Source organism: Lepidochelys kempii, chromosome 8 (genome assembly GCF_965140285.1).
Source record: "Lepidochelys kempii isolate rLepKem1 chromosome 8, rLepKem1.hap1, whole genome shotgun sequence".
Classification (NCBI taxonomy): domain Eukaryota; kingdom Metazoa; phylum Chordata; order Testudines; family Cheloniidae; genus Lepidochelys; species Lepidochelys kempii.
The window spans coordinates 64137768-64152671 of NC_136387.1; the positions used below are offsets into that span (position 1 = coordinate 64137768).

Sequence of the window (14904 nt, forward strand, 5' to 3'; positions counted from 1 at the left end):
TTGCTTGATATATGTCAATGAACCCTGTAAAGGTGACTAAAGCCAAAATTCACCCTTCATAAGAAGAATAAATAAATATTTTATGATCAATATAAATAATCATTTATATTTAATATTCCAATGGAAACATTTTGGGAGGATTTTTAATTGAAACATTCCCTTGGGGTTCTTGCAACCCACATACTTTGGGCTACATAGTGCATGAGGGCAAAAAAGTAAAGATGACAAGAAACTGACTAGAAATAAAAGTGAAACAGATTAGTTTTTTTTTATTGCCCAAGTAGAAAGAAATATAAAAGTAAAAACAGAATGAATGATGCAAAATAAATTCATAAAATTTTCTCAGTTTTCATCATTTAAATTGTTAACATAGTTTAAAACGCTTATTTTTAATCTCACTGTGGACCCAGTCCTGCACCAAAATTTACAAAAGTTTTCACAAGTTTACTTTAGAGAATTTACAAACAAACTTTAAAAGAATAGGGGATCCAATCTTTGTAGTCTGTAAAACTTCAATCCTGCAGGCCAAATTCATGCAAGTGGTCACTCTGAAATCAATGGGATTACTCACCCAGGCCTTGATCCTGCAAACACTTATACATGTGCATAGCCCCTACTCCATAGTACCTAAGTAAACCAAGTGCTCAAATGTTTACAGAATCAAAGTTGGGTGAATAGTCCCACTGATTTCAGAAACCACCTGCATGAATTTGGCCTGCAGGATTAGAGCTTCAGAGACTGCCGGACTGGATCCAGTATTCCTTTAAAGTTTGATTGTAAATTCTCTAAAATAAACTTGTCACAGGCCTCTTGACACAAATCACATGTTTGTTTCTCTACAAACCTAAGCACAGAGTTCTCAAATCTCCCAGGTGGATATTCAAGATATTATTCCAGTATGAGTGGGAATTGCTTATGTTTCAATCAGCATTCCTATTAAATCAGGCCACTGTAAGAATAAGACAAGTGACGAGCAGTGAGAAAGTGGATTGGCTAAAGAACAGAAGTGGAGGGCAGATTAAAACAAATTTACTTAAACAAAAGATAACCTCAGAATATGGAGATCATTATTTTAATTAAGAGTTTCTCTACGCACAGACTTTGGACATCTCAGCCCTTCATCATCAAACATTAAATATCCACTTATTTTTAACAATGACAGGTATCTGCTTAAATGTAGATATTTCCAAAACCAAATAGGGTTCAAAGAATGCTGTAATTTTTAACCTAATATTCTAAATTCTAAAGGTATACCAAGGTTCACTGTGATGCCAAATGACTGTAAAAATCTCTGCACGTAAGCAACTGGCTCTCACAATATTGCCTACTTTGCTAGCCAGCCATTCTGAATTTCTAATGGATTAATAATTATTTTTATAATACATTTTTCTACTCACACTTCATAAGTAAAAAAATTTAAATATTCTGACTAATGCAATCAGTGTCACAGTTAGGAACTAATCACACTTTATTTTACAACAGAACTAACTTGTACTTTGAGGAACAACATTCACAAGAACTACTATTCAAAGCAAATACTCAGTTTTCTGAATAAATTAGCGTCTACTTATCAAATATGGAGTGGATTTACGGTGTTGAAACAGGTTTACGTATCTAAAATATAATTCTTGATGAAAAGGACACATATAGGTACTGTTCTGCATTGTAGTTTCTAAATGCTATACAGACCATCTCTCTTTCAGTTGCTCTATAGTTTTTTAGTACTTGACACCATTATTTAACAAAATGCAGAAAATATTAAAGAAATCATAATTTTCCACAAGTCATATAAATATTTCGCAAAGCATTGACACACAGCAAGACAAGCAGAGGGCCCAATCCTGAGGTCAATGGAACTGCTCATGGTATTAAACACATGACATCAGTCTTGCAAGTCTTTATGAACATGCTTAGAACATGCTTAGTACATGAGTAGTCCCACTGACAAAGTTAAGCATGTGTGTAAGTCACTGCTGGATTGGGCACAGCATTTATAATTTTGAGGTTCTTGGAGTCTCAACCACCACTGAAAACTTATAAGGCCTTACAAGAAGAAAAAATGGTGTTCTAAGGACTATTGTATTAGAAAATTTACTCTTACTGAAATAGCTGCTTATTTTTCTTTAAAGAAATGAGACAAATCTATAGTGAAATGATGAAATCTAAAAACAAGTGTTCTTGTTAGAAGACAGGAAGAAGGCTTTTTCCCCCCTTAAGGAAAACAAAGGATTCCTGAAAGTCTTGCATTGATTTATTTTTCCAATTTTAAATACCTTAGGAATAGCGGAACTGCTACTGGCATGGTAGTATTTCTAACAGTCAATAAATCTAGAATATTATGTGTGAATATTGGAATGAAGCCATTAAGAAGATTACAGCATGCAACGCAGCAGAGGGTCCACATGAAAAAAGGACTGGTAATTCAGGACAACTGTGACCGCTGACCTTTGAACAGTCAAGACCACTGGTCAATCTGACAAAATAATAGAGTTCACATGCACAGAAAGTTATTTAGCCTGTAAGTATAATTTAAATGCTTAAGTGAATGATTTTAAAAGGTCCTTTAAATCTCAGTTAATTATAATGAATTAGACATAATATCAAATAGTAATTTTTTTAGATTTCATATTATATTTTTTTAAGAAATCCATTCACAATACAAGAAATATTAACATTTTAATAGTTGTATTACTAGACTTTGCTAAACTGTTATATGCCTCGCCACTGAAAACATTATCTTCAGGCTTATTGATTAAGAAAGCTGTTATCCAATTTCCTTTTAGACACAAGAGACAGTTTTAGAACATCCTTTGAAAATGTTAAATTTATTATGGTGGCTTGTTAATTTGTCTGAAATCAGTTTTTGGAGGGGGATGGTAAACTTAAAGCTGCCTTTATACTTTCAGCAGTTTGTTCTGGTTTAACACTCTTAATTGCTATTCCTGATTATATATTTTTTCATCAAAAGGTTTATTACCCTTGTCTGTACATTTGTGGGTTTTATTTATATGTATTTATATGTTTACATCTGCAAATATATGCTGTGATCTTTTCAATTTGATCTATCATTTTTGTTCTATATTGTTTATAATATACTTGAAATATCAAAATCCATATATTAGCAATTGTAATTTCTCTTACGAATGAAAGACAGTTTGCTCTCCCCGGTCATGTTATATGCCAAATCTGTATACTGTCTGTACCCTTTGTTTAGGATTTTTCACTCACATTTGTACGTGTTTTTAATTAACAAATTAGTTCCACACAGAAAACTGTTTCACTGCTCAAGTCAGAAAGAGATGGGGAGACTCAAACAAAATATAAAGTAACCTACTAAAACTTGTTTCATCCAGAAAAATATGTTCCAATAAAATCTGGCAAGTGAGACATCTATAAAAACACAGTTTCCCTGTTTTGTTCCATACTGTATATGGAATGTTGTATTTTATAAAAAGTCCATTGTGCACTCTATGTGCCTGGGTAACCCTTATTAACATTAACAGCACTTACACGCACACATCCTGGGGGACAGCATACCTCTAAAAGTATGGGAGTTTGTGTTCACTAATTTTATTTTAATCCAGCCTGCCTAATCAGAGTATTTTGATAAGCATGTTTAAAAACAAACAGATTTCCTTCAATGTGTGCACTCCTTTTTTACAATTTGAAATCGTTGTCACTTACAATACTGGTCTATAACTGAAGATTACGCTTAATTCTGAATTTCACATCTAACTATCACGTCACAAAGGACATATGCTTTATGGCATATATTCTAACCTCAACAAAATAACATTTTTCACTTAATGCAAAGTCAGCCAGACTTACTGACACAACAACGAATGACTGGTAGTTTTTGATTTAACTTGTTATTCTTATAAAAAATACAATACATTTTAAATGACTGACAAATATACCACAATCAGATTAAATATAAACAATATCAAATTCTTTTATTAGATCTTGGAGATTGCTGTATTTGACACTTTATCTGGTCAAACTATGCCTTCATTATCTCAAAAAAGTTAAGAAAGTAATATTAAAATAAACTATCTGTGACCATTAATGTATGCATCGGGATTTTGCTTTCTGTTACATTTGTACTCAGACAAATTACCACTGAGAGAAAGATAGGGCTCATCAGTCACTGTAGTGCCTTAGTTTGGTTAAAATACTGAGTTTTAAAAAGATTGCTATTTTGGAAACAGGCTACTATTTGATTTCACTCCTTTCTATAAAATACTTTTTGTTGACACACATTTAAAATAGCATACTACTATTATATCTTGAATATCTAAAACCTGAAATACACACATTGGTATCAAAAGGGTATCCTTTCAGCACTATATTAAGGAAAAGCAAGGTAAGTGTAATGCATTTTTGAGAGTATTTAACATGAAATACAGAATATGTTCCATTATAAGCAGCAGGGGAAAAAAAAATCTTTGCAAGATCAAAGTCCAAAAAGAACTGGCACTTAATTTATCATCCTTTACAGACAAAAGACAGTTTTCGTCATTTCAAAAGGATCAGATGTCTTTTATGACAAACTGGGTTAGCAGTTTAATTTACAAATAGAATTCTAAGTAAGCAGTCTTTGCTCTGCCAGAGCAAATGACAAACAGTGTAGGTTTTCATTCATGCGACCCTCAGCAGGATAGAAGAGATTAAAATAAAACTGAAATAATTTAGAGAAAACAAATAAATGTTTCAGAAAGTTGAAGTTGATCAAAGCCTGAATTTTCTGACCCCAACTGTACAAGCATTTCTTATTATATTGACCAGTGCCATCAGATCATTAATTAAAAGGAAAAGTGCTGGCAGGTGGCAGGGAAGCAGAAGCCGATAATTGGCCCCCTTCTTCTTTTTGCCTTCAAAAACTCTCTCGTTCTTTTGCAAGACATGCCACTAGGCAGACAGAAATGCCTACTTTGTAATATAATGATTAAGATGAGATGAAGAGACTCTTGCGTTTAAAGCAGCAATGCCTAATGAATGCAGCTAGCTTTATAATTATGATCCTGCTTTTACAATAAGGAATATGATGTTCCATTCAACATCTCCTCAACTGTCAAAAAAAGTTAAAATCTTAAATATGGGGCCACAGCTGGTACTTTTTTTCCTTATTCCTTTTATTTCAGTTAGCAAAAGCAGGCAAAAATCACTATTAGTAATTCAAGCTACTAGAAAAGAAAAAAACAACAACAACATGAAATACCCATCAGACTTACCACTTCACTAGGTAGGTTGTTCAGGTCATTAAATGGGTTTTCTAGAGTGTTTGTGTCAACATTTAGCATAACCACATCCTCCAGTGATCTATTTTTTACTCTCTGTTCAAGAAAAAATGCAAGAGGGTATTCGTATTTTAATACATTGTCCTCAAAAATTACACAATTTTCTATGCTTAACTGAGGATTATATGAGGATTATAACAATTTACAAATAAATGAAAAAGCAACATTTTCATGTTTTGGATCAAGGATATCATTATATGAAGTTTTAAAAAGTACTTTCCTCTTCAGTGAACAGCAACAGTGCAAAAACTGCATACACTTTGAAATAGCAGAATGTACTGTATGGAACCTCAAAATTAAAATCCGTAAGTTTATTCAGATATTTTTCTAAACAATTTCTGTCCTCAATTTACATCCACGCAATCCTGTTGCTGGCAATGGGGTTGCAGAGATATAACTGAAGGTGCGATTGGATCCTTCATGCTGAAACTGTTTGGATAAATATTAATCAGTTCAAAGAGTTTTCATTTGTTTATTTTCACCCCAGTACTAAAATAATGTGGGATGAAACTATGAATGGGCACTTAGGGGACACAGCATTATACTTTAACAATTGGTTGATGATATTTACGCCTAGTACCTATCTTTATGTGTTTCAAAGTTTTCAAAATCACAAATGAATTATGTAGCCCCAAGTAGTATGGAGATTGTGAAAGTGGCAAAATTGGGTTTAAAAAACAGTACACAATCACCATTTAATTTCAGGGAAATTATAAAAGGTAAAATGAATATCCTGTAATCTGTGACATAATATATGCACCCAGTTTGCCTTTTATTTTTAAAGAAAAAAATTAAGCTTACAATGAGGACAAAATGTGAAGATTTGCCTAATAAACTCTATCACGGGAGCCGAACAAATGATTTGGGTGACCATAATGCTACAGCAGTTCGACGTCTTTTACATCAGTATGTCAGAATAGCATTGTCTGCCAGCCAGCCAAAGAGCATGACGATTGGTGAGACAGCTGCAGCTACAATTCATTTACTACTGAAACAAAGGAAGGTGCTGAATAGCATTTGAACTATAGATGGGAAGGGCATGGCATAAAATATAAAGAAGAGGAAAGCAAATGATCTCAAAATCCTTACTGTGAAAGGACTAGTCAACAGGTTCAGCACTAACTAAATATCAAATTAAACTGTTAGCATTCTTTTAAAGTAAAATCAAAAACGTTAGGTATCATCATTATTTGAAATCTATAAATGACAGGAAGCAGATCAGGTGAACTTGTAGTTGTTTCTATCATCAGGAGCGATGGAACAGGGAAGTCAACGAGGCACTAGTGCCACCACAATGGAAATATTGTAGGGGCTGATGTATGTTTCTGTCCTGCCATGTCTTCTGCCACACAATACCTCATAGAGGCAAGAGCAGAATCCCGGTGTGTTTCTAACCCCTTGCACACAACAGGAAGGAAGGGGGAAATAAGAGTGGGCCTGGAAGAAGAGCTGGACTGGCTGCCATGGGGCATGGGATCAGGCCCACCACCTGTTGGGGAGTATGTAGGAACAATTATCCTCTTCCTCTTTTATTTCACTTGACTAGCTGTAGAGGCTGTGGCATCCAGGGTTGGTGGGCAGCGACCACACAGGGGTGATACAGCTTATGCCCTGAGCTGGCTGGGGGAGCTGGCTGCTCATGTGACTCCCTGGCCAAGCCAGGTCAGTCTTTGGGCCATCAAGGGTCCTAGAGGAGACACTAGGCCCAGGAGCACATGTGTGTGCCACCAGGATGGAGTGGGAGACAGGGCACCAGCATCTAGGCAGGGCGCATCAGCATACAGGAGACCAGCCGCCGATGGAATGTGGAAACACAGGGCACCAGCGACCAAGGAACTGCCATAGGACCAGAAATAAAAACTCTTCCCCTATCCAGTCTGGAGTAGGCTATGGAACTGCCCTTGCTCCCCCTCTCATCCCTTTGCCCCAATTCTCAGCGAGTGTCTGCCCTCCCCACTGCCTCCTGACATTGCTTTCCTTAAACAGTTGATCTTGTTGGTAAAACAGTACAACTTAGGTTTTCCAATGTCTTCTGCCCCAATTAACTACACTGACAGACAGTGTCTGAAACCAGAGATTTGTCTGCTGTTCATTTTACTAAATGTACACAACCTAGCATGTGACCCTATTATTAAATACTTTAGGACATGAATCTGCCTCTTTATTTTTTACTTATTTTCACAAACTCCATTATTATGCAAGAATATGGGAGAGAGAAGCTGGTCCAATAAAAGTTATTACCCCATTCACTTTGTCTCAGAAAGATACACATTCGGAGAATTCTTGTCTCACAGATTAGCAAACAGGGAACATTATGAGGTGAGCTAATGAAGGTTACTTAAGGAAAAGTAAATGTGAGATTGCACTATCAAAATTCTCCTTCGAATCAATGCACTAATGTCTCCACAAAGTATGCCTAGAACTCTGCAAATTTACTCAAATGGAACATGAAGTTCCATTCTACATTAATTCTACATTAACCATCCTAAAATTAACCTGAATCTTCCATGACTACTGAATGACAGTTTAATTTACTATTATCATTATTTTTGTTATCAGAAAAAACTTAAGCATTCAGGCACATTTGCAATGTCTACAGCACTAGTGAACCAGTTTTTCTAAGTTTTTTTAAAGGTTAGAGATTCCATAATAGTTTATGGGATGACAACTGTATACAAGGAGATGAAAAGCAGCAGTTTCTTCAACCTTTTTTCTCATTCTATTAAATGAAGTATTGTAGCCTGAGGGTATGTCTACACTGCAACAAAATATTTGTGGCTGGCCTATGTGATCTGACTTGGTTTGCAGGGCTATAAAATTGCAGCATAGACATTCAGATTTGGGCTGGAGTCCAGGTTCATGGGCAGGGACTCCATGAGGGGGGAGGGCCCCAGAGCCCAGGCTACGGCCAAAATGTCTACACTACAAATTTATAGCTCTGCAGCCCGAGTCCCGCAAGCCTGAGTCAGCTGACACTGGCCAGCCATGGGTGTTTTAGGCAGTGTAGACATATGTTAATTAAGTTGACTTTCCACTAAAGACTAGTAAAGCAGGTATACTCTATTTTACACAGGAGGTCAAATACACCTAACATAATGCACAAGAAAATTCATACAAAGATAGTTAAACTAAGTATAAGCAAAAGCACATAATGCAAGCCCTGAATATCCACATAGCACATTTGAAAACACAACTTTTACCAAGGACATTTCTACTTCCATGCTGCTTCCAGTTTTTGAAGTCAGTCATTTCATTATGCTAATTAAACTGGTAATCATTCTCTAAGGAACTTCATTAAAATTATTCTCTATAATATGTATGTTCTTAATAAAACAATTGACAAAATGCTCACCAATCCTTTCTCCATGAGGAGAAAAATAATGCCCCCTGTAATCTTTTCCATTCTCACACACACATATGAAATATAAAGGTTAGTTTGAAAATTACTCACCTCTATTAAGCTTAAGTGGACTCCAATTAGATACGGCATTGGTGCACTGAAATAAAAAATGGAAAAAAATCATTTTTTCTTGAAATACAAACCACCAGTATCTTCATCATCATAATATGATAAACAAATATAGAAAAGCTCTACATAAAGCAGACTCCAACTGGTTTTCACCATTTAAAGCGGTACTGAGCATACACATCTTTAGTCTAAATTAAGCAGAGGAATTTATTCTGTTTTTAAATCTCCAACAGAAGCGGACTCTGTAGAACTCAAGACACAGTACCCAACTATGGGAATTAAGACAGATAAAATCAGATGTGTAAGGCTGGCTGAGCAGCTTGGCGGGACATACATTCTAGCCAGCCTGAATCAGATCTCTTTGACTTGGCTTGAACTTAACCTGAGTAGCGCAAGTTCAGGTTCAGCAGACACAGCTGTAGTGCTAACCTGAGGGAGCCCATACTCCATAAGTTTGGCTCCAGAGTGAGAGTTGCATGAGGAAAGCTGATTTAAGAAGACTTATCTGCCATTCTGGAGAATGTGTTCCTCTTGGCTGATATAATGGGAATGATTACATCACCATATTGTACCATAAATATCATAAAGATGTGATGCCAGTTTGGGTTCTCTATGCTTTGTGGCTACAATCCAGGCCTTACCCCTTTACATTAGCCCAGATCCTAATGCCTATCTTTGTTATTGGGAGTTTTAAACTCTATACCGTAAGTCTCTCATTCCATATCATAAGTCTGTCATTTCAATGGTGAACTAAGACAAGAAACTATACGCTGTCCAACAACCACCCAAAATAGAACATGAAATGATGCATTCCAATTCAGGTGAAGCCACCAGATTTAGACCTCTGAGAGTACAGTATCAGTAAGATATTGTAGTCAAGTTGAGATGATAAAAGGGTTTATCACCATTTCTATATCTTTCCAAACCAGTAGCTTATTCAGTCTCACAAGTAAACTGATTATCAAAAGAAAGATTGGATGCATACTAAGACTTCATGCTCAAAGAAAAAGTTAAAGCAATGCTATCATTGGGAATTAGAGAAAGGAGCATCACTTAAAGAGTACATATGACCCATTGTACTAATTAATAACATCGTTTTACTTGAATTTAATTTCCATAGGACTACAGCCAATGCTTGATATCAGGGGAAAATATTGACAAAACTAATGGGGAGAAATTAATTAGAGTTAGCTACACTGACAATATCCATATCTGTAAGAAAACAACTATAAATGGTGGAAAAAAGATCCAAGAACCAGCATGCAAACGCTGAACAGCAAGGTAACTACCAAAGGCGTACAGCATAATAGCACGTTAACTTAGATATATGAAACAAACTTGTGCACGGTGATCATTAGAGAATAGTTGAATAAATATAAAACAAGCTAGGGATGTACTTCAAAGAACCACATTTTGCACATAACCGTATAATAAAGAAAGTTTAAGGTTGTGAATTTTTTCATAAAGATAATATTCTGTCAAATAGTCTTCCAAATGTGCTTTCCAGCATTCTTTTCCATTGATGCTATGTGACAACTAGAATTATTCTCATCACGGGGAGGCCTATCCCAGTTATGGAGGTATCAAACCCTGCTTAAGAATATTATGAAAAAAAACCCAGATTACAATGAGGTCCTGATAAAAATCAGAATTAATGGACACAAAATATAAATTCTCCTTAATCACTATTGCAGAGTTTGGGTTCAAATGTTACATGGGTCATAGCCTGAGGACAAGATGACAAGTTTTTAAGTTGAAATAAATAAGCATATATCACTTTTGAACATAAACTTTCAGCAATGAGTAAACAAACCAAATGTTATGGTAGCATGTTCGTTCACATGAAAAAGTCACAGAATATTAAAACCTAGTTTTAGCTAATAAAAACAATGCAGTTCAAAGTTATGGCTGAACAACTCTGTGCTTAGCACACTCCACACTGATATGTTGTAAATTCCCCCCATTTTCTAAGACCTCCCTGATTCAAAGCTAAATTAACAATAGCATTATGGCATAATGCTGATTTTCCAATAATCTAAATCAGACTTTTATTATTACATTTTGTAGTCTGTGTGTATGAATTTCTTCTATTTTTCCTAATTCAGGTCAGCCCTCCAGCTGTTTTGCCAGGTGTGTGAGGAAGGATAAAGGGAAACAGTAGCCCAGTAACTTTACAGGGGTCAAGGTATGGGAAACAGCAGTGACATTTCAGACTGACCAGCCTGCCACATTTGCCTACTCATAAAGGGCTGTCATGCTATGATGGAGAACCTAGTTCTCTTGTCCCCTCCCTTCACCCATGATGGTCAACACTGTTTCTATGGGATACCTGTTTCTAGGCATTTTGAAATGCAACTGCAGAAAGTGGCAGTATCACTAGAGCCTTCAGCAACCATACAAGTAGTACCACAGTGCTCCCTACTCCTTGGCAGCGCTGGTTAGCTGTGGGAATAGATGAACTACCATAGTGCCTACAGGACCCAAATAAGACTGGATCCCCACTGTTCTAGGCACAGTACAGCAGAGAAACAGTCCCTGCCTAGCAGAGCTTACAGAGTAAACAGGTAACGTAGGAGGAGGACTGAGTGTGAATGTGTAAAAGCAGACATAAAAACATCTAACATACAAGCAAAATGAACAATATGATGATTTGCAAACATTCTATTAGTTCCATTTTTTAAAAACATTGTTTAATTTATTCTTAAGTCTCATGCTTAGAGTGCTAAAAGGGTAGGTAGATGAGAAAGTCTTAAGACAGGTATAAAGATTCAGCAACCTCTGGCATTAACAAGCACTCTTGACAGCATATGGGGAAGACAAGATATGTGAGGTAGTATCTTTTATTGGATCAACTTCAGTTGATGATTCACATGAAAGAGACAAGCTTTCGAGCCACACAGAGCTCTTCTTCAGGGCTGGGAAAGGTACTCCAAGTATCACAGCTAAATGCAAAATGGAACAGATTGTTTAGCATAAGTAGTTAGCACATATTCTAAGGGCCTGGCCCACGGTCACCTCTGCAGTCATAGAACAAAAGGGAGGTGTAGTGGGTTACAGATTGTTGTAATAAGCCATAAATCAAGAATCTCTGTTTGGTCCATGATTTTTAGTGTCTAGCAAAGTTATGACTTTAAGCTCCCAGGCTTGTCTATTGAAAGTGTTGTACCGGTTTCTTTTGAGGATGAAGACTGACAGGCCAGATATAGAATAATCGCATTGTGAATATGCCTGTTTCTCTCACCAATAGAAATTGGTCCTATAAAAGATACTACCTCACCCAACTTACCTCTCTAATATTCTGGGACCAACATGCCTACAACTACACTGCATACAGTGTATGAGGTAGGCATGCTGGCCCAAGCGTAGCCAGGAAAATGGCACTGAGATTCGCTCTAATTCAGATTGGACTGTGTGATGGATCTGCCCATGGACAGACTACTTCGTGGGCAAGCACAGATCATGGGAGGGCAATTGCCCAAAGACAGCATGAGGAAGAGCCAGAATGAAACTTGTGTTTAGAACTCTATTGCTCCACTGACTAGGCTTTACCTGCTCTTGAACATTCTCTGCAGGACCTCCTCTCTTGTGGTGAGAATGAAAAGCACTCTTCCATTTATGCTGCTACAACAGTCACCACAGGCTTACAGATGAGGCTCTTACAAGGTACTGCTTGGGCCCTTCCTCCATATACTTTTGACTCATACCTCACACTTCCTTCCTAGTATTTTCCAGAATTGGTACCACTCTGACATTACTGATATTGGTCAGGGGTAAAATTTTTGAAAGACTTTTAAGTGATTTAGGAGATTGAGTCCTATTTTCAAAAGTGACTTGAGATCTTAGGAGGCTAAGTCTCGTTGGTTTCACTCCAAGCCACTTTTAAGTGATTCTGAAAATGTTACTTTCTGGGCTCATGGGTTCAGATACAAATGGCTGGCAAAATCCAGGCAACGGGGGAGGGGTATCCTAGCAGGGATTCCACAGGGAAACAGTCTGGATCACCAGGGAAGATGTGCCAGGTTACGTGTCTCATGCAAGATATACAATGTAGGCACAGATGACCTGACACCAGATTCCCCTGGGAGGCAATAATGTGTAATCAAGGGCCAGCATGGGACTGTTGGTCAAGGTGAACAGGGCAGAACTGCACTGTAGCAGATGTTTCCAAAAAACAGACTGGTTTGGTAGAAACATCTCCCAGGTTCTCCTCAGCACTCAATTGCTCAACTAGTGTTGAACAAGAATATGGGGTCCTTCTGATAAAGGCATTGGGGATAAACGATAAGTAGCATGATGCTCCCCAAACTCAGCTTGTAAGGACTTACTTCCCTAAAGTATTAATTATAGTAACTGACGTAAACCCAAATTCATCTCTTTTCAGTTAATCTATCTGTGTGCCCTTTTAATATGCATAAGTATAGCAAACATTAGCTTAAAAATAATGGAAACCCATAACTTCGTGTCTTTAAAACACCCTATAAACATTTTCAAATTGCCTGACAAAGTATTTAACCAAGACTACCAGAATGACTAACAAATGGATTTGAAGATTTTCAGAACACACTGAGTTCAGTTGTTGTGTAAACCCTTAAGCAGCTTCTTGAATAGTATATGAAGACATTGTTAAAAAGGGAAATTCTGCAAAATAATTCCCTCAGTTCATCATGTCAAGCAATTTAAATGTTAATGATGATGTGAGCTGAAAAAGCTACTAGGGAAAAAGTTACCTATGTCTAGTAGTCAGTTTACACACACAGATTCTCATCTGGAGTAAACTGACATAGCTCTATTGGCTTCAAAGGAACTACTCTGACTGATAACAGCTGAGGATCTGCTCCATTAACAACTGTGCTATTTTAAAAAAGTAGAGCAGTGGTCAGCAACCTTCAGCATGCGGCCCACCAGGGTAATCCGCTGGCAGGCCACGAGATATTTTGTTTATGTTGATCCTCCACAGGCACAGCCCCCCGCAGCTCACTGTGGCTGCGATTCACCATTCCCAGCCAATGGGGAAGAAGAGCTAATGACAGATGACATCAAGAAGGCTGACGAGTTTAATGCCTATTTTGCTTCATTCTTCACTAAAAGTGTTAATTGTGAACAGATGCTTAATGTAATTAATATTAACAAAGAGGAGGAGGGCATACAAGTCAGAAGAAGGAAAAGACAGGTTAAAGAATATTTAGACAAGTTAGATGTATTCAAGTTGGCAGGGCCTGATGAAACTCACTCTAAAGTTCTTAAGGAAATAGCTGAAGCAGTCTGGGAACAATTAGTGATTTACTTTGAGAACTGATGGAGGACGGGTGAAGTCCCAGAGGACTAGAGAAAGGCAAACATATTACCTATCTTTAAAACAGATTAGGAGGAGGACCTGGGGACTTACAGACCATTCAGCCTAACTTTGACACCTGGAAAAATACTGGCTAGGCTGGGTAAGTGGTGTAGGGTGGAGAGTTTTGGTTTTGTGGAACATTGGTCCCCCTTCTGTGCAGAGAGGGGGCTGTATAGCTTGGAAGGCATCCACCTCAGTAGAAGGGGAACCAATCTTCTTGGGGACAGGCTGACTAGAGTAGTCAGGAAGGAGTTAAATTAATAGTGAAAGGGGAGGGTAAAAGATGGAAGATATGAGCACTCAGCACAAAATCAAGATGTTGAGAAAAAAATTATTCAAGGAATTAAAAGACATGAAGAGAAAAAAATCCTGAATTGCTTATACACCAATGCTAGGATCCTGGGTAACAAGCAAGAGGAACTGGAATTGCTCTAGTTTGTATTACTGAAACCTGATGTGATGATTCACGTGAATGGAATGTTAAAAAAAATCAACCTATTTAGGAAGGATCCAGTGTGAGCAAAAGGCGTGGGGGAGTGGCACTCTAAGTTAAAAATGGCAGTAAGTGTTTCTGAGTCACTGATAACTCTGAAGAAAATCATCTTGAATATTTATGCATAAATGCCCTAACAGATAAAGCCCAAGATGGGGTATTAGTTGGTGTCTGCTACACCACAACTAAATCACACTAGGGAACAGGATGACCACCTCCTTATACCTCTACCTATAATGTGTAGGCAAAAAACCTGCATGATCATGGAGGACTTCAATTTAAGTGACATATTCTCACATAGTCACACAGT

General features: G+C 37.2%; 1 protein-coding gene across 4 annotated transcripts in view; it reads right to left on the reverse strand.

The window, feature by feature from the left end:
- The window catches only part of DENND1B (DENN domain containing 1B), a 244789-nt gene that overhangs the window by 69381 nt on the left and 160504 nt on the right, over positions 1–14904 (reverse strand). For all 4 annotated transcript variants that reach the window (XM_073356748.1, XM_073356747.1, XM_073356749.1 and 1 more), the window contains 2 exons: positions 8749–8794; positions 5232–5333 (listed from right to left, as the gene is read on the reverse strand). In XM_073356748.1, the coding sequence (XP_073212849.1) occupies positions 5232–5333; positions 8749–8794 (148 nt within the window). The remainder of the gene's footprint in view (positions 1–5231; positions 5334–8748; positions 8795–14904) is intronic.